Below are 22,991 nucleotides of genomic sequence, written 5' to 3' on the forward strand. Positions count from 1 at the left end.
TCCCAGTTGCTTTTGGAGGGGCAAAGTGACATGGCAGCTCTACCTTGCTTGTCTTCTCAGCAACTCCAACTGGCCCGCGCCCTTCATCCTACATCACCCAAGCAAACGCAACACTCTGTCAAATCTCTTTCACAAACCACACCCACACGTTACAAACCAACACTGAAAACCAAATAACCAGGGCGGAACAAGACAGCAAAAACACAAGTCCTCCAGAATGACATCCACAAACCCCGACCCCTCCGCCGCAGCCCCGGCCTTCATCCCCCTCGAAGCCAACCCGGAGCTCATGACCTCCCTCCTCCACAAGCTCGGCCTCTCCCCGGCCCTCCAGATCCACGACGTCTACTCCCTCACCGACCCGGACATGCTCTCCTTCGTCCCGCGCCCCGCCCTCGCCGTCCTCCTCGTCTTCCCCGTCAGCGCCGCCTACGAGAGCCATCGACTGGCCGAGGACGCCCTGCTGGACGAGTACAAGGGTAAAGGCCCGCAGGAGCCCGTTTTGTGGTTCCGCCAGACGATTAGGAATGCGTGCGGTCTCATGGGGTTGTTGCATGCTGTTGCTAATGGGCCTGCGAGGGAGTATATTCGTACGTATCCATCACCCTCCTGTCACGCCGTTCTTCATATACCTTCTTTTCCTGCCTTTCCTGTACAAGCTACTTCGTTGTGATACAACGTTGGTTCTGACGAATGAACAGAGAAACCATCCGACCTCAACACCCTACTCGAAACAGCCGAACCCCTCGAACCCGCCTCCCGCGCCCAGCTCCTCGAGAAGACGCCCGCCCTCGCCACGGCGCACCGCGAAGCCGCGTCGCAGGGCGCGACCGAGGCGCCCGAGGCCTCGGACGATGTGGACCTGCACTACGTCTGCTTCGTGCGCGGCGACGACGGCACGCTGTGGGAGCTCGACGGGCGGCGCAAGGGCCCGTTGAACCGCGGCCAGCTCGAGTCCGGCGAGGATGTGTTGAGCGAGAAGGCGCTGACGTGGGGCCCGCGCAAGTTCCTCGAGAGGGAGGGCGCGGATTTGCGGTTTAGTGCTGTTGCGTTGGCTGGGTCTCTTGATTGAGAGGTCGAGGTTGGATGATGGAACAGGTATAGCATGTTATTTGGCGTTTAGGTTGGGCGTGGTTCAATTATTCTCTGTTCAATCTAGAGGAGTGAAATGAAGATGTGAGGATGAAAGTTTCAGCTTTTGCTGTGTTCAAAGAATGACTAGAGGAATGACTACTCGTTACATAGGTGTATTTCCACGATCGTGTCCACCACCATGGACCGCTCCATCAAAGTCAGTCTACCGACGCCTACTTCTACCGACTATTTGACTTCCAAAGCTGCGCTGAGTCCCGTGACTCAGGCTTCCTCCACAACTGGCCGGTCGTCCTTCTATCTTCGTCTCTGCGTCCCTCAGAAGGAGTGTTGGCGGGCTCCTGGAGATCGAAGTCGAGCGGGCCAACATCCTCTCGCATATCTGACTGATCTTCCGCGTCTAGGTATTTGTATTGACAACGTTAGTCTTAGGTAAACCGATGTATAGCGAAAAGTGCACTTGCCTTCCGTTACTACAACCTCCTTGAACTCGGTCGACGACTTTCTGTGGGCCTGGGCTCCGGTATCAGGCCCGCTGGTAAGCCCCAGGCTCATGTGAAGAAGCTCGGAAGGGAGCGAGTTGAATTCCGTCTTGGACTTTCTGTGAGAATCGGCGAGGTTGTCAGTTGTAGTGGGCATTGCCTTCCCTACTGCCTTTGACGTAGAAGAGTACTTGACTCCGACGGACGGTGGAATGCTCTCCGAAGCGAGATCAGGCCAGTTTCTCGGCGTCTGCTCTCCGTATTTGTGGTCATTGGGTGTCTCTGGTGCCTGCGCCTGCGCGGCATGACGAAGATCATGAGTCAAGGTGAGGTATTTGGGCAGTGCATTATCCCCGTTGGGCGTGGCGAAGGGCTTGTCAGAAGCGGAAGAAGGAGAAGACTTGGTACTGAGCGGGGGGCTCTTTCTGGTATCCTCGATGATGGGGGAGCCGTCGTGCTCGGTGAAGAAGGGAACCTAACCCTGGTTGGTGTCGGCCTGCTGTTGGGGCTGGTTGTTGTCTGGCATCGTTCCTGGAGGATAGTTGGGACAAGGACAGGATGCTGGCAGCCAAGCTAGTTGTTAGGACAGCTTCCGGAGGGGTACTATGTGATCAGGGAATCAAAGGTGAAGATGCCGAGGAGGTGAGGCGTGTGGTGATTTGAATCGCAATTATCATGAGCTAAGAGGTGGTGATTGTACGATGAAGATGGAGATGGTATTAAACGAGGATGCTTCGTGTTGTTAGTAGTCACAAAGAGGTATCCCAAGGTGTGTGTGCCTTCTCGTTGGACTTCATTTACATCATGGAAGGTCCGGGTTGCCTCGCTCCTTCATTGGAAGACGCCTCAAAAACTAGAGAGAAGGCGCCTCCCCTCATTTTCTCTCCCATCAAGTGCCTACACGACCTCACTGGTAGGCAACTGCGAATTGCAAAGGTAGAGTCACAGGTCTCTTGCCTCTGCCAGTTCGATCACGTACCATACGCAACGGAGATTTCTGCCCTCTTCAATTTGTCACAGTACTTATGTTGAGATTATTATCAAGTCCACAGCCCAATCACCGTAACCGTTGCATGATCTGCTTACTTAGGCTTACCTGAAATGTCAATCTTAAGTACTTAGTGAATCGAAGTATGCTCTTTGCGATCGGCAACCGGAACCTACGAGATGTCATAAGACCCCTCGTGTTCGAGCTAGTCACGGATAGAAGGCCCCCTCTGAGTATTGACACTCCGACTTGGTTTACTCGTGGAAGCCATCTTGATAAGACTCCGGGGAAAGCCTCAAACCAGTGACTAGTGGTAGTTGACGGTGTGTAGACCTGTACCCAATGATAACCTCAAGACTGACTTCCCCTGAGGCACTTGGAGGTAGTCTTTGAAGAATTGGGTATAGTGCGTGTGATGACACCGGCAGCGAGAGATGAGGCGGCGCCACGACACTTGTCTGCAGCAGTTGAATCATTCTTGGCAACTCCGGCTCCCACCGTATTCATTATGCCATATATCGAGGATTCAAAGAGTTCATCCAGTTTCTCGGGGTTGGAATCTCGTACTATAGTATCTGCAACAGCAGTGATCGAACAACGTGGGTTTCATCCGGAAGCTTGTTTCTCTCGCTTCTCCGCGCAAGACTTCTGTGATTGTGAGGCTCCCCAAGCCCCGAAAGGTCGGACGGACCGCGGGAACAGCACCACCTAAGCACCAGCACCATCCACAGTCTGACATGCCCGCTCGGACCTCGGGTTCTGCAGTGTTCAACGTTCGGACGTCGAATGGGAAGCACGGTGCACCGTCCGAGCGGCGCCGGGGGCCGACGTGCTTGAATCTGGGAGAGTTGCGCCGGACTGCGGGTCTCCCGCCCACAAAAGGAATGGGCATACCAGACGGCGTGATGGCGTCCTGGTAGTGTCGCTGGCCTTGCCTCTTCCTGGACCCTTCATTTGTGAACGCGAGGGGTGGTGGAAGATCCTTTCCCCTGAACGGGGTACCCCGCCTGTGTTTGGGTGCGGCCGTAAGTCTGGAAATCAGACCATGATTGAGGTTGGTATGGAGAAGCAAGCTGAACGGGCTCCAGTATAACGCTTCTGGAACCACTCTGCTGCATAACGGCAACCCCTCGGAGTTCTGGATGCATTTTTGAAGCTATCGCTCACTTGAAAGCGCGAGTTGGACTTGAAAGGCCTATGATGGTAATATCGGGAGCAAATTGGGAGAGTTAGGATAGAACGATCCATAGAAACCACCGTGTTCCACGTGGTGGCCGATCGCCGCTAGAAGGCTAGCCAGATCGCGCGGTATGAAACGCTGAGAGCTTGCCCATGTATAGCAAACAATCCACCACTCTGCGGATACGGACTAGATGCCTCCCCCTGAATAGAGGCGCTTGCCGTTCGCCGGTGAGCAACTTTGGTAAATTAACGTGTTATGGTGCCCAGCTCACCCTGTCAGTGTAAGGAAAGCGCAAATGGGACGCTCACGCACCGACCTAGAGAGAGAAGACAGAAAAGAAGGATGGGCCGGGTTCCGTTCGTTTGTGAAGCCAAGCAGCAGATTGCGGCATTGCTGCCGGCAATCGCCATTTCCCACTGCGGTGTCCGTCGCCATCATGCATCCGGCCGCAACATTGAGAGTGGCTGATTTCTGTCACATTCTCTGACACAGCTGAAAAGTTGACGTGTCGATGCTTTGACGTGATGATGCTCACACAATCTCGTTTCCGGTTGATTCTTGGAAATGGTCCTTTACAGAAGGGAGAAGCAAAGATTGGCAACGGAAAAGAAATATCGGCAGCTGCGAGGCGTCCAGAACATCTACAAAGTACCTAATCCAACACAAGTGACTAAGCAGACTATGTGGCAGGTGTGACGCGGTACCTGACTTCCCGGACACAGACTCAAGAGTGATGGGCCACGACTCACGGGTACCTTGGGGTTCGCCGACTCTTTCCTGTAACACGGCGGAATTTCCATCAAACATCAATTGATCCATTAATTACCAATATCGAAGGAATTTTTCACGTCTCCGACATCCGTCACACGAAGCAATGCCTCGAAATTATACCATTTTCCCGCCACCACCCAGAATAGAGTCGTTCTGGGCAACTTGGTTCGCAGTCCGTTCAGCTGGGACTAGCAAACCTCACACCGCACACCGCACACCGCACACCGTGCTGAGGTGGCAGACCCTGCATTCATTGAGCAACACCGCAGCTAGCGCCGGAGACTCGATGCTTTTCCAGCATTGTGGCGACCTGAGCAACCATACGCATGACATCTTGTTGACTCGGCCGTACTCCCTTGCCTTGCCTTATGCTCAATGACTTGTTGGGCTTGCCAGCTTGGAGCAATTTGACGCGGCACACACGCCAGCCTCCAAGGTTGATAATTGACTTTCGATGCGTCATTTCAGTTCCATCGAATCGCGGCCAACACATTCGAGGAACAACACCAGGGGCGAATCCCTGAGTGATCTGCTTCCGCCCGCCTCCAATCAGCAGGGGGCGCAGAAAAGATGTCTCGCACACGCACATCTACACCAGGGGCCGGGGACCCTCAACCATGATCAATCCAGGGCCATGCACAGGCACGCTCATGGAAAATACGCAAGCAAGATGGACACAATGCAAGATGCAGGCAGACGACGCTTCAAAACAGATGAGCGGAGAAACGTGTCGTCAACATGGTTCGATACGCGCCGTTTGGCGGGACGACGCCTGCTTTGATGCCACTGCCGATCGACGACTAATACCTCACGACTACCAAGAACAAACATCCATCCGTCTGCGCCGTTGACCACGACCACTCGGTTCGATAGGCATTCCAAACGTCGTGCCCACTTTGACAAAGTCCAGTTTTTCCAAGACCAACGGAGCAAAGCCATACGCTACCGACTGGCGTTGTCCAACAGGAATTCTTTGACTTTGTTCCTGGGACACACTAAGATGGCTAGTCCTCAGACCAGTCACCTGGTGCTGCCAATAAAAGCAGCTGGCAAATGGGCTTCTTTCCAACCCTCGTCGATTGCTTTTTCTCCGAGGTGGCATCAATTACGACGTCTGACCCCTGAACCCAGTGCCATGTTTTCTTCTTTCTCGGATCGGCAGAGTGACCAGCATCGTGGAGGCGCATCGTCGTCCTTTGGAACAGATCCATGCTTGTTTGCGCTTGCAACAGCTATCAAGATCTGGAATCTCCTCCAATCCTCCAGGTTAGCAATTAACCTCGAAACCCAGGCACAACCTCGACTTCGATACCTTGGTACCGACAGGCCGAGACCAATCAGGCTGTTTTGATGGATGGATTGCCTTGAGCTTTCGGTTTGGCAATCGTGGTGCCCCAGCAGAAGTTCACCGAGAAGCGTGGGAACGAGAGACCTCATCCACTTGCACTCGAGCCGGACAGCAACACCAACGGCCGGAGGTCTTGAGATACTACAGAGAACTAGACCATGAAACAGGCTTGTAAGCCGTTTCGTGCTCTTCACACCTTTGTTGTCACTTTCGCACGGGCCGCGGTCCATCCCATTCCCTCCCATCCGACCATCTATCCGTTCTGCTTACCTGTTTTCGAAACCTTGATGCGCCATTTCGTCCGAGCAACGAGTCTTGTCACCACCACACCACACCAACAAGCCTGTTCTAAGCTTCTTTGCCACTCCTGCGCCATTCCTCGAGGCGCTCAGAAGCCTGTTTGTATTCCAAGACAAACAGATGATTCGGACATGTGGAAATCAGCATCTGATTGAAGCTTCCCCTGCTCCGCCCAAGAGTAGGCAACCTGGAACTCTGGTTATCTCCGACGCTTTCTAAAGTATAGTCTTTCTCTTCACACGTTGTGTATTGAAGACAGACTTCGTCTTCTAAGATGGGCAGAAAGTAGCCACCCGTTCATGTGACGAATTGTGGGTGGGCAGTGATCTGGCCTTTGGACATTCCGGCTCTTCAGAAGGGGAAAAATCTCAATGTCTCGATGCTTGGCCTTTGACGGAAACCATGGCTCTCCCGCGGGTGTGTGTGCTCCATCACACCATGCAACTCGGAGCAGCCACGCTCGGGGACATGGGTATCGCATCGTTTAACTGCACGAAGCCTTCGACCTGGGCCCAAAACACGGTCTAGCGTAGACTATTTTCTGCTCATTCGCTCCGCTCCGTCATGTATATGCACGCACTTCAGCCTTAGCACCCTTACACGACTCGTCGTGTCGCATAGTCCCTCCTTTCCTTTTCCTTTAGTCCACCTAGGTTCTAGGATCTGATGCTATCCAGCCTACCCGCTCGGCTTTTAGACTTCCCTCTCCCCCTTCTCCTGGTACCCCCTTCCTTCTTCTCGTCGTCGTCTGTTCCAGTGTTTTTTTTCACATCGCAATCCTACATGCGATGAGGCCTCGCGCTCTCGGTGCTCAACTGTCCTCCAGCCTTTGAATTTCGCCTTCAACATCGCTTTCGACCGGAAGCAACCTTGAGTCTGCTGTCAGTTCACAGCATCCTAGTCGTCTCGTGTAGTCGCCATATGGAGGGCGAAAGGCTGCGACAATGGGCTTCTTGAAATTCTTCTCGTCCAAAAGGTCATCTGACAAGTCATCAAACGGTATCAAGGCGCAAGCATACGATGCTACGACAGCTTCTCTTCCCCCGCTTCTAGGTAGGATTGATCCAATACTCAGCCCGACTTCGTAGTCTAAACTTACATGAATCCCTAGGTACCTACCCGGTTGCCGGCAATGGACCAACCAATGTCTTCGAGGACCTTCAACGGTCTCATCATAAGATGAGCGAAACCAACTTGTCTCTTGCAGCGGGTTCCGAAGCTTCTGCCCCGGCACCGCCCGTCTTGCGATTCCGCGATTCCAGCGTCGAGCGCCCGAGTTCTGCGCCGGGCAGCGCTGTACCTCCCAGCTTTTCACCGTCTCCGTCCGGCCGCTGGGGGAGAGACTCATCGAGGGGTCCGCCTTTGTCGTTCAGGAAACCACGAATCGGGTCACTTACATCGACGACGTCTGGTCTATCGGGACTATCTCCCGCTCCAAAACGAAGCAGCAACTCTACAGCAATACCGTTCGAGGGAGATCCGTTTCGCCCACCAACTGCTCCCTTCACCCATAACCGCCACCTTTCCATGCAAAGTACAAGCACAGCCGCAGTCAGAGGCTTCATTGATCTGCTGGATGCACAATCCGAGATCAAGCCTTCGGGATTTCAGAGTCGAGTGAAGGCATCGGGCGCTCGGGATTACGGAGAAGATGTTGCTGACCGCAACATTGGCGAGAATGGAGTAGACCTTGAATCCGACAAAGTCCAAGCATTTTACGCATCAAACGGTGGTAGTCCGCGGGATCGACACAACGACGCGTTTGCGGTTCCAGCAAGAGCCCAGTTCGGAGACAAAGAACAAACGTTCAAGCCCCCCCGACGCCACGATTCACTGGACAACGAGGCTCGCACGAAGTCTCTGACATCGGCGAGCCTCGGCCAGGTACCATTCCGAACTAACATATTCAATCTTGAAGGCTCCCTTGACCGCGAGCCAATCATGGAGTCTGTTTCGGAGACGATTCGTGGCCGTCGAAGGCAATCGCTAGGTGCTTACATTCCTACGACGCCATCGAATGCAACAAACGGTAGAACGCTGAGTCTAAGAAAATCGACAGCGGATGCTTCTGGATCCCCAAATGGTCGAAAGCATAAGAGGCGATCTACTCTCGGAGGCGAAGCTCCCCTGAACGAATTGGGCATCTTTACATCTGGGAGAGGGCATCTTGATCCATCGATGTCACCAAAGACGACCCAAAAGCCAACGTACTTGGTCAAGCACAACTACTCGTTACCGGTCCAGCAACGACCAAAGACTTCGTCAGGTCTTATCCACACTGAATCATACCAGGCGGTGAGGCCGCCATCCCGCGGAGGGTCAGTAGCCAGTCCCACATTCTCCTCCCCAACCCAGAAGTCACCATCCAAACGGCACACCCTCTCCGCGATAGGCGGTGCTGCAGCATCTACTCGTCCTACCGAGTGGCCGCGGAATGCGAAGCCCGATGGACAGCCCGGCACAAGAGGATGGGTCGGTCGAGTTGAGGTTGAGAGCTTTGTTGATTCTGGGGTTGTGTCCTCACCGGCGCCTTCACCTCGTTAGTTTTTACCGTCGATTTCTCTACTGTCTGCTATTATTTACTCCCGGAAGATCTTCTGCTAACATGACTTGCTTGACAGATGTGATGAGAAGTGGCCACTCGTGGCGTGAAGCCCAGGATGATTCTTACTCACGATCCAAGAGTAACGGAGTACCATTTGGAAAGGGCAAGCTGGACGAGATCTACGAACACGTGCCCATGCGGACGAGTAGCCTTCGGCACTGGTCGATTTCGTCGGCGACCCCCACGATGTCGAGCACCAGCTCCTTTCAACGACCTCATTCCCGACACACGACAACGACGACGGTAGATCTGGCTACCATGTCGTCCTTCCTCAATGACAGCTGCAGCTCCTTACACAGCGGTACAGGTGACCATGCATCGTTCTGCACAGCACTGGAGAGTGCCTTGCCCTCTCCAATTACCCCGGCAAAGCTTGGAGATGCGTTCAACATTGACGACTACTTGTCGTCAGACGACGACATCGACGCCGACTCGTTCATCACCACGCGGAAGCGTGGTTCAGCACAAAGCGGTGACCACGAAGAAGGGCTCCTCTTCAGCGACGAAGGGTATGGCCAAGGCGGTCTTCAGTTGCCGGGTCTCTTTGATAGTCTGTCTAACATCCCGGACCCCGAAACCACGTCGCCGGAGCGGTTTGGTCATAAGTATTCCCTCAGCAATCCCGGTGGTCGTTTACATCGAAAGTTTTCTTTAGACCCCAGGATTGAGGCGCCAATTTCTACTCTTGATGATGGCGATGGTGATGCTGAGGACGAGGACGATGACCTGTTTGATATCCCCATGCGATCGGACCTGGCTCTCGGGCGCCGGGGCACGCAGAGGATCTCGGCACTGGGGACCATGTACCAGAGTATTGAGGAAGAGAAGGACGAGAAGGTCGACGTCCGGGCCGCCGTCCGGCTTCGAAAGGAAGACAAGGCGCGGCAGCGGGCGTTGGCTAGATTCAGCAGAGTGCAACATAGGAGGGTTTCCCAGTTCGAGGGGAAGCAGGGCGGTAGTGAGTGAGCGCGTGAAGTGTGTCGTATCCAGCGAGTGAGAGAGTAGTAAGGCGCAAGAGCGATTTGTCCGTGTTATCGAGGAGTTTTAAGGGGCTATACCCAGGGACATCTTATCAGGGATCTTGGAGGGAGACGGAAATGAAGAGCAAGGGTCGGGACATAGAGCTTGTCGGGCGTATTTTGGGTGATGTCACGAATCACGTCTACTTTGTTGGCCGTTTGATAGAACAATATGATACCATGTATAATTCATAGCACACTTCATTCGATTCTTCGCCTATTATCTGGTTTCTTTATTCTGCACACTACGTGCGTTAAAAAAAAAAAGATTACACTTAACAAATATTTCTGTACGTGACTTCTCTTCCATACTTTGTCCATTATAACAAATACATTCTTATCGCTTGAATACAATGTCTATATATGCGAGCAAGTACTGGAAGGCCTAGATCTGAGATGATATAACAACCCTCCCCTTTCTTTTCTAAACCTGGCAAATCTTGGACGGTATTCCGGGGCCCAAAATTCTCTCCAAAGAACTTGTACGCCAATGCATCACTCTCAACCGCTTCCATACTAACTCACGTGAAAACAAACATGTTGTTGTTATGCATCCCGTCAACGCCGCCACTGCCATCACCATCACCACCGCCCAGGAATGCACTCCAGTCCATCTCCACCAGCTGCTCGTCGCACCACATGGACATGTCTATACTGTTTTCCGTCGAGGGCGTACGAATGGCGGAGCCGGCGCCGGAGCCTTCGAGGTCGGTGGTAACGGCCTCGTATAGGGCGCCGACAATATCGGGGGTGCGATCCGAGTCGCGCATCCAGGAGCGCATATCGTTGAAGAGCTCGAGGGCTTTTGTGAGGCTTGCGCACCAAGAGGGTAGGAAGATGTTGTGCTCGGGGGAGTTGATTGTCGCTGCTGTTGGCATCTGTAGTATTCCCAGATGTGGTGTTTGCGAGGGGACTGTGGATGGTGGCGGTGGATATTGTGATTGTTCCTGCTGCTGCTGCTTATGAACCGAGTTACGCACATGTGTGTCAATGGCGATGGAGAGGATTGGAACCATGCATGCTTGGAAAAGGTACCATGCCGAGTTCCAAACGTGGATGCGGTTAGGTGTCCAGTAGAGTGTAATGGCGTCGATGGCCTCCATGGCGACGGAGCGGCAGGTTTCAACGAGGGCTAGCTCGTCAGGGGTAGGCCCAGGGACAGTCGAGATGGCGTTGGCGCCGCGTCTGAGGGAATAATCGTGGGCTAGGTAGAGTAAGAAGCTTCGCGTAAGGATGAGTCGGACGTTGAGGTAGCGGTTCCGCATGAATTCGCGAGCTTCCGTTAGACGAGGTGGAGAATTTGCTGGGTTCTTGAGGAAGTCGGGAAGACAGTCGTGCCACTCTACCAGCTCTCGGTCGAAAGCCATGGCCTCGCGGGCGGATAAGCGCGCGGGTTGCGCAAAACGATGCTGAATCCTGTCACAGATGTGGCAGAACAGACAGCTTGCTCGTAACGATGCTGCTACGTGGTCATCGGGAAACAATGGCGTGGGTAAGAGCGTGTCCATGGTACTGCTGTCCCATCGGCCACACGTAGGGCGGCCGAGGGTCATGCTCGCCCACGTATCGAGGCAGAAAAGACTCCACCAGGTTCTTCTACGCGTTTCGGCGCGTGAGAGGTAATTACTGTGCTCCGTGACGTTCTCGGCACGACTGCGTGCGGGTTCTCGATGCAATCCTAGGGCTATTGCGACGCGGTGAGCTGCACCGAGAACAGCATACGCCATGTTGGGCGAGTTTCGGTAGTGCAAGTAGTAGCCCCCAAGAAGGCAGAGAGCTTGTAGACTCTCCATGTTACCAGAGCCCAGGGAATCGAGATCGAGGTAAGCGCGTGCCTGTTTATAGTACTGAACGTGGAGGGAGTCACTGCCGGAGGCGATGGAGCCCAGAGTGTAGACCATGTTGAGTAGGGCCAGCCAAGAGCCATCAAGACGAGTTCCTGACGCAAGGTTGCGTCTAAAGTCATCTTCATTGAGAATCGGTGTTACTGGGTGGATGTGATCAAAGTAAAAGTCGATACAGCGCTGTTCCCGCAGAGGGTTCATGCCCGCGCCGGGGCTGACAAGAGAGAGTGACGGAAGCAGCTGAGACTGATAATGGACATCGTTCCAGGCCTTTGCCCTCTGAGCTGTGTGCTCTTTGGCAGCTGGACAGAGACGAAATATCACCCTGAGAACGGCACTCATGGATGTGACGCCGAGATAGGAGCGGCGATGCTGGTCTGTTGCTAGACTGATGGCGTTGATATCGTCGCTAGAGCCAAGGGCCGCCGGCTGCTGGGCTGGCTCATCCCATCGTCTCTCGTTTGCAGCATCTCCATTTTCAGAATTTTGTGCCGAATCATCGTGGCCGTCATCATCGTCATCCTCATCGGCTGCTGAGACACCAGCTGGTGAAGGGTCGGCTTGCGGAACCGAGGAGCGCAAAACAAAGAGAGATTCTCGCGGCAACAAAGCGAGCAACTCTGCTCGACTCTTGCCTACTAGATCGTTCACATCAACATCAGGGAAGAGTTTCTGCAGCACGCTAGACTGGGCGCGGAGCTGCTCTGAGGTCTTTTCGAGAGTACTGGGGTAATCGTCAGCCTTGATGATCCTGCAGGAACGAAAGTATCGGGGGATCTAATGATGGGCAAGGGTTACTGCATACCTCCTGCTCACAGCATGTCGTCTGCTACGCTGCCTGTACTCGCATGAATCTGCAACCTTGTAGTACTGACAACTCGCACAAGGATGTCCACCATCGCACTTGACCTTGCGTCTCGTGCATTCCTGACATGAGCGGTTGACCTTGCGTGAAGTTGTCGGTGAGCTCACGGCCGAACCCTCGGGGCTGCGGCGGCTGTCAAAGGAGTGGAACATGGTCGCCCGCCCCGTGGTTGTTGGGCTGGTGGTGGTTGTAGTCGGCATTTACACGGCCCTCGGCACGGCGAAAGACCCAATTGAGCGGGAGACATTGGGGGGAAGGGATATGCGGAGAGCCGGGGATTTGGAGGAGCGGGCCTGGATTAGAAATATGTGGGTTGAAGAAGAGGACGGAAAGGGTGACGTTGAACTGCCCGTGAGGAGGAGTTTGAGGATGAGGAGGACGGGAGGAGGAAGAGAAGGGGCCGAGGAGGAAGTTGTCAAAGGGAATGGCGCGGGGAAAGTGCGAGGAGCGCCTGTGATGAACATGGGGAAGGAGCAACCCGAGTGTGGGGTTAGGTTGGCAGTTGCCAGTTGGAGTTCTGCACTAAAACTCGGTACAAACTACTTACACCAAGTACTTGGACTAAGTACCTTTAGGAAGACCAGGGGTGGCACTGGTGGTTCTATTTGGGAAGGAGTCAAGACCACTTTTTCACCCGACCCGGCGGCACCTTTAGGCCTTGAACCTTGGGCCCCTTGGCCTAGACCAGATCGCCCATTTTTGACACTTCCAGTCCGGTTCCCTTCCTTCATCCACACTCAAACTGAGTCTCAAAAGAACCTGGAAATTTGGCTGCCTGACCAACTCCCTAGTGAGGGATGGATCTACCTATGAAGTTACAATTTTACCCTCTTCACAAAGCCACAATGAGGTAGTGTTATACTTGTCGCCTTCCCGTTCTGATAACCAAAACGTTAAATGTCAAACATCAACTGGTAATGCCTTGAGCACGTTCTCCAGGCACCAAGCATTTGACATTGGCTTGGCTACATCTCATGTCTACGATGCCGACTAAGAGATTGGCCAAAGAGTTGTTCCACTTTCCAGCTCGGCCCGATGATCTCCAGCACGTCAAAGCGAGCCCAGAGTAACCTAAGCCCGCCCCAGACCTCTCCTCAACTGCCCACCACTACCCCAAGCCCCTGATTGAAACACTGTGGACCTTAGTTGTTGTGGTATGGTTCTTTCTAGGCAACAAACATTCTAACTTTTGCTTATACGATCTCTCTCCGTAGTTACACCGTCAAGTGCCGCCACAATGTCCCCTTTTAGTTTCAGCCCCATGGTCATTCAACTGCCTTACCTACCTTGGGTAGGGCTAGACACCTTCCACCACGACATGCCTATGACCTTTTGCGATCCATGGTCCGTGGTATCCGTACTAGCGCAACGTTACAAGAACTACGGGTTCCCCGATGCGTACATCCGCTGTAGATTCATGACCTGCCTGATTCATTGAACATCTGAAAAAGAATTCATCGAGAAGGATGCAGACTAGAGCCCGACTGAGATTCTCTGCATGGCATCCAATCTCCGGGGAAAGGCTGACAGTGAATTCCTCAAACTCAGCTTTTCGAGACATATGCCCGTTCTATGACCATTCCCATAATAGTGACTACAGTCCTTCTCGGACAGTTCTAAACCTACAATAAGCCACGCTCATTTGTGTGTCTATGAGATAGCAACCCACGTGCCTCGTGTGGTATATTGTGTCTACGATTTCCGGGTAGGGCCCGCGAGCAACCGGATCGACCCAGTTCTAATTTCTTTCCAAAAGGCCCGAGATGTGAGGCTGCCTCTCGTGCCGAAGGGATGAATGCTTGACCAACCCCTTGCGAGTTACGACCTTGTCTGCTTTCATCGCCGGCAATCCAGCCTCGGCCCACACCCATATACCAATGGATACATGGCTTCGAGCAAGTAGCGAGAAGCTTCCCAAAGGATCCAAGGCGGAGACTGAAGGAACGCCCGCATTGTTTCAATTGCTCCTCCCTGCCTTATCCATACAAAAGTTGAGGCGCTCGAGACAGATTAATTAGCGGCAGGACCCGCCGCCATCAAGAAGCACATCATGGACTATTCTAGGGGGGACGGACTGCCGGTCATAGAACGAATGAAATGTGCAATGATAAACCGGATTACTCTTTTTGAAAGCGAAGTAGAATGCGGTGTAGGAAAGAGAAGACCCTAAGGTCCAGTTGTTACTTTATTAGCTTGGAACTAGCCATGTGGCTTGATCTGTGCCCAGTACACGGACACACCGAGCAGATGGACAACCAAGAGCACGTACGGGAGGATTCGTGTGGACTGCGTACCACCATGTCTTGCACCCTGTCTCGATCCCTGGAGACGATGCTGCATGCGCCCTGGTAACCTCAGTGCTCACTGCTTAGCAGGTTCATTATCAACCCCTCACTAAGGTAATCCAAGCGATCCTCTGTAAATAGGGGTAGCTAAGGGAAACTCTTATCGTTGTCGGTCGATCCATTGCGCAACACACTTAAATGAACAGCCTCTAATGAATAATGACTAAAGTTGTAGCTAAGTGATGCCTTGCTCACCGAGCAATGTAAATGTTCCTAGACAAAATGACTAGCTGTTGCTCTCGGCTCCGTCGGATTGTAACTCGGGGGCCGAGGTAGACGTCGTAGTCTCTTGCTAAGGTGACTTATCATAGCGGAGACGGTGATGCCGAGAACCATGTGCAGAAGGATTACCATCGAGAGGCCAGAGTTGAGTTGTTTCATCACATGTGAGCCTGCTTGGTAGACTTTTTGATACCTGAAAGCTGCGCCTTACCTTAATTCTGGTGCCTAGTCTGCAGCATGTGGAGTTGTCGTGCGATGCCGAGGGCTGTGAACTAGATGACATTCTCTCGACAAGTTTGGCTCGATCACACTCTAGGGTCTCAATTGGATCATCATCGAGTGTCCAATGTTTACCCCAAATCAGGCTCTCAAGTCTTCTGACTGTGGGTCAAAAGGTGATCAAATTGTTCGACCGCGGCCAAGATTCGAAATGGATCAACAGGAGTGACGCCAACGAGAGAAGGGAACGGGGTAGGCGTGCTGGGATCATTTTTCACAGGGAGCAGATTTGGCCCCAACTGCTGATTCTTGATGACCATTCCAGTTCCAGCAACACGTCATTACTTGAAGCACCTTATGTTTCCTTGAGAAGAATTGGAGGTCAGAGAGAAGATCCTTCAGACAAGCTCGCATGATCAACCTGCACACAAAATCCTCGATTTGTCGATGGGCTGATGTTGGCCTACCTCTTTGTGATCATTCGGTCATGGAAGACGTATGAATCGCTCATGAACAATACGGAATGTTCGGTTGGTAACGTGCGGAGCGGCACCTGGTTCTGGCGTTCGAGTGCTTGCTCAATCTCTGGCTGACTTGAATCTACTACCTTAAGCTAGGTGATACAAGCGAAAGTAAAACGCAATTCTAGAGTAATCCGGAAGTCTTTTAGATGTCTTCGAGATATATGCTGCTAAGTTGCTGAGAACGGTGTCGTGGAGAGCCATACGGCCGAGTGGTCAGCGCTCAGGGGTTGCTGAAGGCCGTTGATACTTTCTCAGGGGGTGGGTCTTATTGCTCTATATTTCTGGAAAGCATGTTTCTGCCAGGATAGAAAGCCTGTTGACGCTTTCGTAGTGAATTAAATCCGGTCTCAGGGGGTCATCGTCACAGAGGGGGTAGGCTGCATGTTCCTGGAGGGGGGCCTGGGCCTGGGCCTGGGCCTGGTGGTCCATCATCCATGGCCGCTTGCATCGCTGGAAGCTCCGAACTATTAATTCCATTATCGGAACACTTGTTTACAAATAAATCTACGACATCTCATTGTGGTCAAGATCAAATATGGGGATGTAGAAGATGAATGAAATTTGGGGGATCTGTCTTGCTTCAAGATGATTAAATTCATCGTAAGTCAATGGCTTCTATGTATCATCCTCCACAAATCAAGTAGCTTCTGCCCATAACTTTCCAGTTCTCAACCCCGAGACTGAATGCACGAACCTCGACTTGTCAAATGAATCTAGTGTCTTCGATTGTGTAGAAAGAGCACCCAAAGCTCTTCGGCATACCTAAGTATCAATGCCGAATAGGTGGCGTATATCGGAATTTCCTCCGGACTTTGAAGCTAAAACTGGGCCACGTCCACGACTGACGCATGTTCCGCGAGGACGACGCTAAGTGCGAATGATCTAAGTAGGGTAGTGATAAAGCTAGCGAAGCGGCACTTGGATGCCGAACGCTAGATGCGCCGAAGAATAGTAAACCAAAACATTGGGCACCTTCACTAGATTTTAGCTGGCTAGCAAAATGCCAGAGGCATTCGTGGGTGATAAAGGGATCTGTGGGATTCGACCAACGGTCTGTCAACACTTTTCGAATCGTAAAGGATCATTAGCAATCGAATGACTGGGATAAGGCCCATCCTTTGCCAGTCACACATATTGGTCAAAGTGAATGAAAGACAAGAAGTGACAACCCACCTTGAGCTTCCGATTTTGTCAATGCGGACAGTTAATATGGGCCTCGACTTCCGTTTCCTTGCGTTCTAAATGCCGAATAAGGCGATGGCGGGCTTGAACTGACTGCTGCCTGGAATTTAATCTATCGTTATTCATTTCCCTTGCAAGAACTCTCCGGCCAACGTCCGATGGTTACAAGGCTACGAGTCGAGCCGCCCGAGCCTGATCTACCCGTCGATCGAGTATGCCACCTGGAACGAAATGGTTGTAAAACACTTCGATAGCATCCCTCATCTCCTCAAATCTGTCTCCGAAAGCTTCGAACCCGAAGCGGCAAGAGGACATCCTATCTCCAGGGCCGCAATTTTCACGGTTCCAAAAGTTCCATATCCCCTTGCGTGGTTGCCAATTGATCTCGATAAAGCTCCCGGTATTGCTCAGGTCAGGCTGCATCACGGCCTTGAGCTCTTGATCCACATTGCTGAGCGACTCCTTCCATGAGGCCATCGCGGCGGACTCGTCCTCGTCTCCGTCTCGGTCCTCCTTGATACGATCAATTACGAAAGCCCTACGCGCAAAATGTCGATCCATGATACGCTCGGCGAGGAACCACGAAGCGGCCTCGGCCTTGTCAGCGATGCGCAAACGGCTTCGGTACTCGGCATCATAATGGCGCGTACAAGTCTCCACGCGCTGGTCGAGGGAGAGAGTGATATTCGACCTGTTTGATTGCATGGTTCGGTCGCGTCTTGCCCCTCGAACTTTCCAGAGCAAGAAGCAGTTCATCACTTGACCACCAGCATGAGTGAAATTGTATGTGAGCTCGGGTTCCTGAATGCCCGTCGGAGAGACTCCATTGTTGCACAACTGACTCGCTCACCGGTATCTAAGCACCGGTATCTAAGAGCCTGAACGAGGTAATCTCCAAGTTGTTCGTTCTGAGGTCAAGTTATGAATGAGGGCTGATTTGAGAGCGGAGTGCCAGACGTGCGTGTTCACGCACATCAAGGGCATCGCGTGTTGAGTATCTGACACTTGACGGTAACGGCCTGTATCAATTTACGCGCTGTGATCAATTTGATAATCGTCCTAATTCTGCCTACAAGATTTCGGATTTCTAGACAGATCAAATATTGCGCCTAAAGCGTGGCAATTATCCCTCGGAGTATTGTGGAAACGCTGGCTCCCCCCGTATTCTCTACGTGGACGATAATGGCGCCGACCGTTCAATGTGCTTACTTAGGGTTAGGAGACCGGTGAAGACCCCTGGATCGGGGTTAGCGACGAGTTCTCAAGCACAGTGGTGTGAAAGCGCTGGTTCGTTGGTTGGTGATCGTCCCAAGGGTATGGTGGGTTATTTCCATTCGAGATGAGGATTTCGCCAAGACACAACAACCAACAACGGGTAGTTTCCTCCGATGGAGGGAGGGGTAAATTCGCCTCTTTCCGTCATGATAATCGATTATTCCAATGTCCTGATCTTCTCGGCGTTGGCATTGGAGTCTCTTCGACGGTCACATCTACACCTATCCTCCCGGATACGACGTTGACGTGATTAAACATAAAATGGATGCCTCAACTCAGCCCAGCGCCGCTCCTGCGACTGCTCCTACAGCCTCCCCGGCTGCGGCCACGATTGAGCCTGCGGTAGTAGCGAACGACCCTGTGAGAACCTTCGCGCGAAACTCAAACTATTTTAGGGCTTGTGACTTTAGTTTCTGGGGGAACTTGCTTTGAGTGTGGCGGGGAAGTATCGATATTCTGACAAGTCATTGAGTGCTAGAATCCTATTGTCGCAGCCGATGATCATGATTCTTTGGCGGACACAGAGAGGTTTGTGCTCGATTCCCGAATTCCAAGTGAGACGCAACACTAACAGAGGCGGGCAAAGCGTTGCGACTCAGTCGACTGCATCGCTAGCCGAGAGCATCACCGAATACCGCAGAATTCATGGTCGTACTTATACGCAAAAGGCCGACTACTGGGGTCCGAACGACGAGCAGCAAAATGAGGGCCTTGATCTCGCGTGAGTAGTAGGGAACTTCCTTGAAATCCTCAATTGGCTAATTCACGCTCTTGAAGGCATTACTGGGAAACGCTACTCCTCGGCGACAAGCTTTTTCTTTCACCGCTCGGGGATGGACCGTTGGTAAGAAGCTTCCATCTCCAGTCAAGATACGGTTCTGAAGAATTGAACAGAAGGTCCTCGACTTAGGAACCGGTACTGGTATCTGGGCAATGTAAGTTCATTGATTCATTCCACCTGAAATGCCTCTCTTGAACCAAGCCAAAACTGACAGGGACGCAGTGACTTCGCTGACGAGTTCCCGTCTTCCGAAGTAACGGGTGTCGACATCTCGCCTATCCAGCCTGGCTGGGTGCCGCCCAATTGCAAGTTTCAAATCGATGATGTCGAACAGCCATGGACATGGACTCCTGATTTCGATTTCATTCATCTCCGCCACATGGAGGCTTGCATCTCCGACTGGCCTGCGTTCTACAAACAAATCTACGATCACCTCAAGCCTGGGGGATACTTTGAGATGAAGGATTTTGACATTGAGTTCCGCTCTCAAGCGTATGGGGACAGTCTCCCAGAAGACCACGTCTACCGCAGGTGGGGCAAGATCTTTTTCGAGGCTGCAAACCGCCTCGGCAAGTCTATGGATCAGTCACGAGGGGGCCACAAAATCGCCGATGCTATGAGGGACGCCGGCTTCGTCGACGTTGTCGAGAAGAGCTGGCCTGTGCCTATTGGGGGTTGGCCCAAGGACCACACGCTGAAAGAGGTTGGCATCTGCAACCTGGAGTTTCACGACCAGTCTCTCGAAGGCTTTTCCATGTTTCTGTTGACTCAGGTGATGGACTGGGATAGCATATCGGCGGGGGTGTTCGTTGCCGAGGCACGCAAAGCTCTCAAGGACCCTAAGCTCCAGACGGTCATATACTTGTGAGTTGATCATGGTTTCTGTGGTCTAGACAAGGCTCTGCTGACATGAGATAGGCAAAACGTGTACGGACGCAAACCTGAGGGATCATCTTAGCTTGGGCTTTTCAATGCGTTTCCCACTATTTGACAGCTTTGTTGACCACGGCTAGCATCGAGTAGGGTGGTCAGATTGAGTGGGTCTCACACCACCTCCTTCGTAACGAATTGAGAGATAGATAGGGGTGACAAACATAGGCCTTGTCTGTTCAACCAAGCCTCAACTTTCTTCGACTTTGCCCCTTGATGTTTTGCAATACAAATTTTACAACTTTGACTTCAGCTCTGCATCTATCGCTTCGAGGCCGGATGGTCCACCGTAAAGCTGTGCTTGCAAACCATTCGTGTTGATCTAAGGTAATAGCAACAATGTCAGAAATGTCGCCATCATCGACGATGGAATCAAGGTGGGCGATTCTGAACTTACATGTCTTGGTCCAAGTTGATCCACACGCTCAACACCAAGCAGTCTCATTGCGGTGACGGTCTCATCTGCAAGAACTAAAGAACCACTTCAGCTTACGATTCGCGAAGGATGAATCTGGCGATGAGGTTGAACTTACTTTGCAATGCCCTTTCAACACCCGCTTGTCCCCCAACAGCTAGGCTGTACAGCGCCGCCCTTCCAACGCCGACACCCTTGGCTCCCAGGGCCAGAGCTTTGACGACGTCTGTACCTCTTTTGATACCTCCATCGATGAGAACATCAATCTTGTCAAACACCTCTGGACAGAATTTCCGAATCTCCAGAAGCACTTGTACAGGCGTCATTGTCGTATCCAGAGCCCGTCCACCATGATTCGAGATAATGATACCCTTTACGCTCGGAAACAAGGTCGCCGCATACGCATCCTCGTGTGTCTGAATGCCTTTCAACACTATCGGGAGAGTCGTATGCTTGGCGAGCCAGGCAAGCGTCTTCTTCCACGTGAGTCCCGACTCCGTGCCCCATACACCCGGCGGGGCGCCTCCCGCAACTTCTGCCATCTTGAATCGCTCGTCTGCTTCTCGTTTGCCGGGGAACGGAGCGTCTAGTGTGAGCACGATGAATTTGATTTGGGGAACGGCTCGAATCTGTGCCAATGTCCTCTCGGTCGCTTCGATATCCTTCAGAACGTAGAGCTGCCATGCGAAAGTCGCGTCGGGGCCGGCCTGGACAATTGCTGAGGGAGACATTGACGCATTCTTGCTGATGATCTGCAAGCCCTTGAACTTGGAGCTCGCTGCTGCAATGCCGGCCTCGCCTATTGGGTGCGCCAATTTGGCCATGGCTGCGGGCGAAACGAAGATTGGCATGCCGACTGCATTTCCAAGGAGGTTCGTCGATAAGGAGCACCGGGTACAATCAACAAAAACCCGTGGCCGCAGGAGAATGGAATGGAAGATGGTGCCATTCCCAACTTTAGTGACCTCGTCATCGGTTCCTGAGGCGTAGTACGAGATGGCTTTCGGGCTCATCTTTTGCAAGGCATAATGCTCCATTTCAGCGATACTCAGGATCTGAGACACTGGAGGTACGTCATCTGACTTATCTGGTGATGGCGATGGGTTCGCGAGTGCGTCCGGAGGTGGCATGTCTGATTGCAGCCTGCCTCCCGTTTCTGTGACTTCAAATGTTCCCATAATCTGGCCAGGCCGGAGATACTCTTCCAAAACCTCAACTGGGTGGACGGCATCAAACGCTTCGCTAGCATCTTTGCCTGCATTCTTTAGGAGAATGGCTTTACCGCCCGGGTGATTGGGGAGGAATGATGTGATCTGCCGCCTATGGTGAGTTTTGTGATTCTTGTAAGAGGGCCAGAAAACGCACATCGTAGACTACGCCATGAATGGCCATCCAACAATCATCAATAGTTCGATGTCGGCGGACTGTGAACTTTTAGCATTGTATTGTTTCGTCATGACGCACAAGGAAGGCACCTTCGGAGAGCGGCCACGTTCGACTCATCATGAATACAGAAGGGTCGCTTCAAACATCGTTTGCTTCTACAGATGAATGAGATTAATAGCACAGCATGGGACTGCTAAATTCTTGCAGGTTGGTGTCACGATACGCTGAAGTGACAAGGCACAATGCGGAACCTCTTTCACCTGGTACCTCTGGGTGGTCTGTGGCATGTATCTCACGATACCCACATATGCACTCGGTCGGGAGTTTATGATCCCATTTGCCTCTTCTGGATGCGGGCTTTCATATCCCCGGTGGGATGTGGCACGTTCCCCAAGCTCTCCGCAGTTGAATCCACCTTTCTCCCCACCATCTTGGTCAACCCCAAATCCTCACTCCAGAGTCTGGACTCACCGTTTGTACAGCAGTATCCGCAGATGCGGTAGAGAAACCAGTTGAATCCTTGCTCGAAACCGGCGAATGATTCAATGGAGGCTTTGAACTAGTAGAAGGAATGAGTAGACCCTCTGAGGTTCGAGAAGAGGAAGCTTAGTCTCACTGTCTCACCGACCACAGGTTGTCCATTCTCCATCCTACATCTGCTCTAGCAAGCTACTAACAATCTCGTGAGCTCGACCTGCATCCAAGGCTCAAGCAGCTAAGGGACTTTAGTGAGACATGTACTGAGTCAATCCACGTATGAAGTTGCAACTCAACGTTGCCTTATCGATGCTGTCGGTGTAAGAAGACTAGCTTGTGGGGACTTGGTCGGGCTGGTCAGTGAGTCGCGGCGCAGGCTGTAGCACACCGGTTGCAACCCACCAATTTTTCTCTTAGCACAAGAGAAATAGCCGGGAATATGGCTTGAGATAACTCTTTCACCGTCAATAATGTGCACGATGATTGATTTTACTCACTGAATCAAAGGATTGGCAAATGTCTTGACCGAATGCGCCGAGATAACGTGATATAATTTCAGAGTTCCACTTTAAATCTCCAACCCCTTTCTGAGGCTCCAGTTGCTAGGCAACTGAAGGAGAGGCCCAACAGGATTGTGACTTCAGATACAACGATTTTATCCTTTTCCTACACACTGATATAGTCTTACACTTCTGGCACACACTCTAACTCTAATCTGATACTTTCTGGTTCTGGCAA

General features: G+C 52.3%; 9 protein-coding genes across 9 annotated transcripts; 3 read left to right on the forward strand and 6 right to left on the reverse strand.

Moving 5' to 3' along the window:
- Positions 1–217: 217 nt before the first annotated feature.
- On the forward strand, positions 218–1,072 carry CPAR01_11193 (ubiquitin carboxyl-terminal hydrolase, family 1; the record flags this gene model as incomplete). Its single annotated transcript, XM_060495452.1, has 2 exons — positions 218–590; positions 702–1,072. The coding sequence occupies 2 exons, from the start codon at positions 218–220 to the stop codon at positions 1,070–1,072; spliced, it is 744 nt and encodes a 247-aa protein (XP_060345800.1).
- Positions 1,073–1,313: 241 nt separating this feature from the next.
- Positions 1,314–2,049, reverse strand: CPAR01_11194 (uncharacterized protein; the record flags this gene model as incomplete). The annotated part of the gene is made up of 2 exons (XM_060495453.1): positions 1,314–1,478; positions 1,567–2,049. Coding segments are annotated over 2 exons (648 nt in total), but the record flags the coding sequence as incomplete, so codon positions are not given.
- Positions 2,050–3,097: 1,048 nt separating this feature from the next.
- Positions 3,098–3,679, reverse strand: CPAR01_11195 (uncharacterized protein; the record flags this gene model as incomplete). Its single annotated transcript, XM_060495454.1, has 1 exon — positions 3,098–3,679. A coding segment is annotated over one exon (582 nt), but the record flags the coding sequence as incomplete, so codon positions are not given.
- A 382-nt stretch (positions 3,680–4,061) lies between these two features.
- Positions 4,062–4,385, reverse strand: CPAR01_11196 (uncharacterized protein; the record flags this gene model as incomplete). The annotated part of the gene is made up of 1 exon (XM_060495455.1): positions 4,062–4,385. A coding segment is annotated over one exon (324 nt), but the record flags the coding sequence as incomplete, so codon positions are not given.
- Positions 4,386–7,108: 2,723 nt separating this feature from the next.
- CPAR01_11197 (uncharacterized protein) lies at positions 7,109–9,735 on the forward strand (the record flags this gene model as incomplete). Its single annotated transcript, XM_060495456.1, has 3 exons — positions 7,109–7,217; positions 7,276–8,703; positions 8,786–9,735. The coding sequence occupies 3 exons, from the start codon at positions 7,109–7,111 to the stop codon at positions 9,733–9,735; spliced, it is 2,487 nt and encodes an 828-aa protein (XP_060345804.1).
- Positions 9,736–10,309: 574 nt separating this feature from the next.
- CPAR01_11198 (fungal specific transcription factor domain-containing protein) lies at positions 10,310–12,649 on the reverse strand (the record flags this gene model as incomplete). The annotated part of the gene is made up of 2 exons (XM_060495457.1): positions 10,310–12,383; positions 12,438–12,649. The coding sequence occupies 2 exons, from the start codon at positions 12,647–12,649 to the stop codon at positions 10,310–10,312; spliced, it is 2,286 nt and encodes a 761-aa protein (XP_060345805.1).
- Positions 12,650–17,151: 4,502 nt separating this feature from the next.
- Positions 17,152–17,694, reverse strand: CPAR01_11199 (uncharacterized protein; the record flags this gene model as incomplete). Its single annotated transcript, XM_060495458.1, has 1 exon — positions 17,152–17,694. One exon carries the CDS (start codon positions 17,692–17,694, stop codon positions 17,152–17,154), a length of 543 nt encoding a protein of 180 aa, XP_060345806.1.
- Positions 17,695–18,525: 831 nt separating this feature from the next.
- Positions 18,526–20,003, forward strand: CPAR01_11200 (UMTA; the record flags this gene model as incomplete). The annotated part of the gene is made up of 7 exons (XM_060495459.1): positions 18,526–18,624; positions 18,743–18,792; positions 18,851–18,985; positions 19,042–19,108; positions 19,159–19,199; positions 19,268–19,909; positions 19,964–20,003. The coding sequence occupies 7 exons, from the start codon at positions 18,526–18,528 to the stop codon at positions 20,001–20,003; spliced, it is 1,074 nt and encodes a 357-aa protein (XP_060345807.1).
- Positions 20,004–20,210: 207 nt separating this feature from the next.
- Positions 20,211–21,757, reverse strand: CPAR01_11201 (FMN-dependent dehydrogenase; the record flags this gene model as incomplete). Its single annotated transcript, XM_060495460.1, has 3 exons — positions 20,211–20,297; positions 20,373–20,446; positions 20,509–21,757. 3 exons carry the CDS (start codon positions 21,755–21,757, stop codon positions 20,211–20,213), a joined length of 1,410 nt encoding a protein of 469 aa, XP_060345808.1.
- Between the last annotated feature and the right edge of the window lie 1,234 nt (positions 21,758–22,991).

Source organism: Colletotrichum paranaense (genome assembly GCF_030867605.1).
Source record: "Colletotrichum paranaense strain IMI 384185 chromosome Unknown Scaffold_9.1, whole genome shotgun sequence".
NCBI lineage: Eukaryota > Fungi > Ascomycota > Sordariomycetes > Glomerellales > Glomerellaceae > Colletotrichum > Colletotrichum paranaense.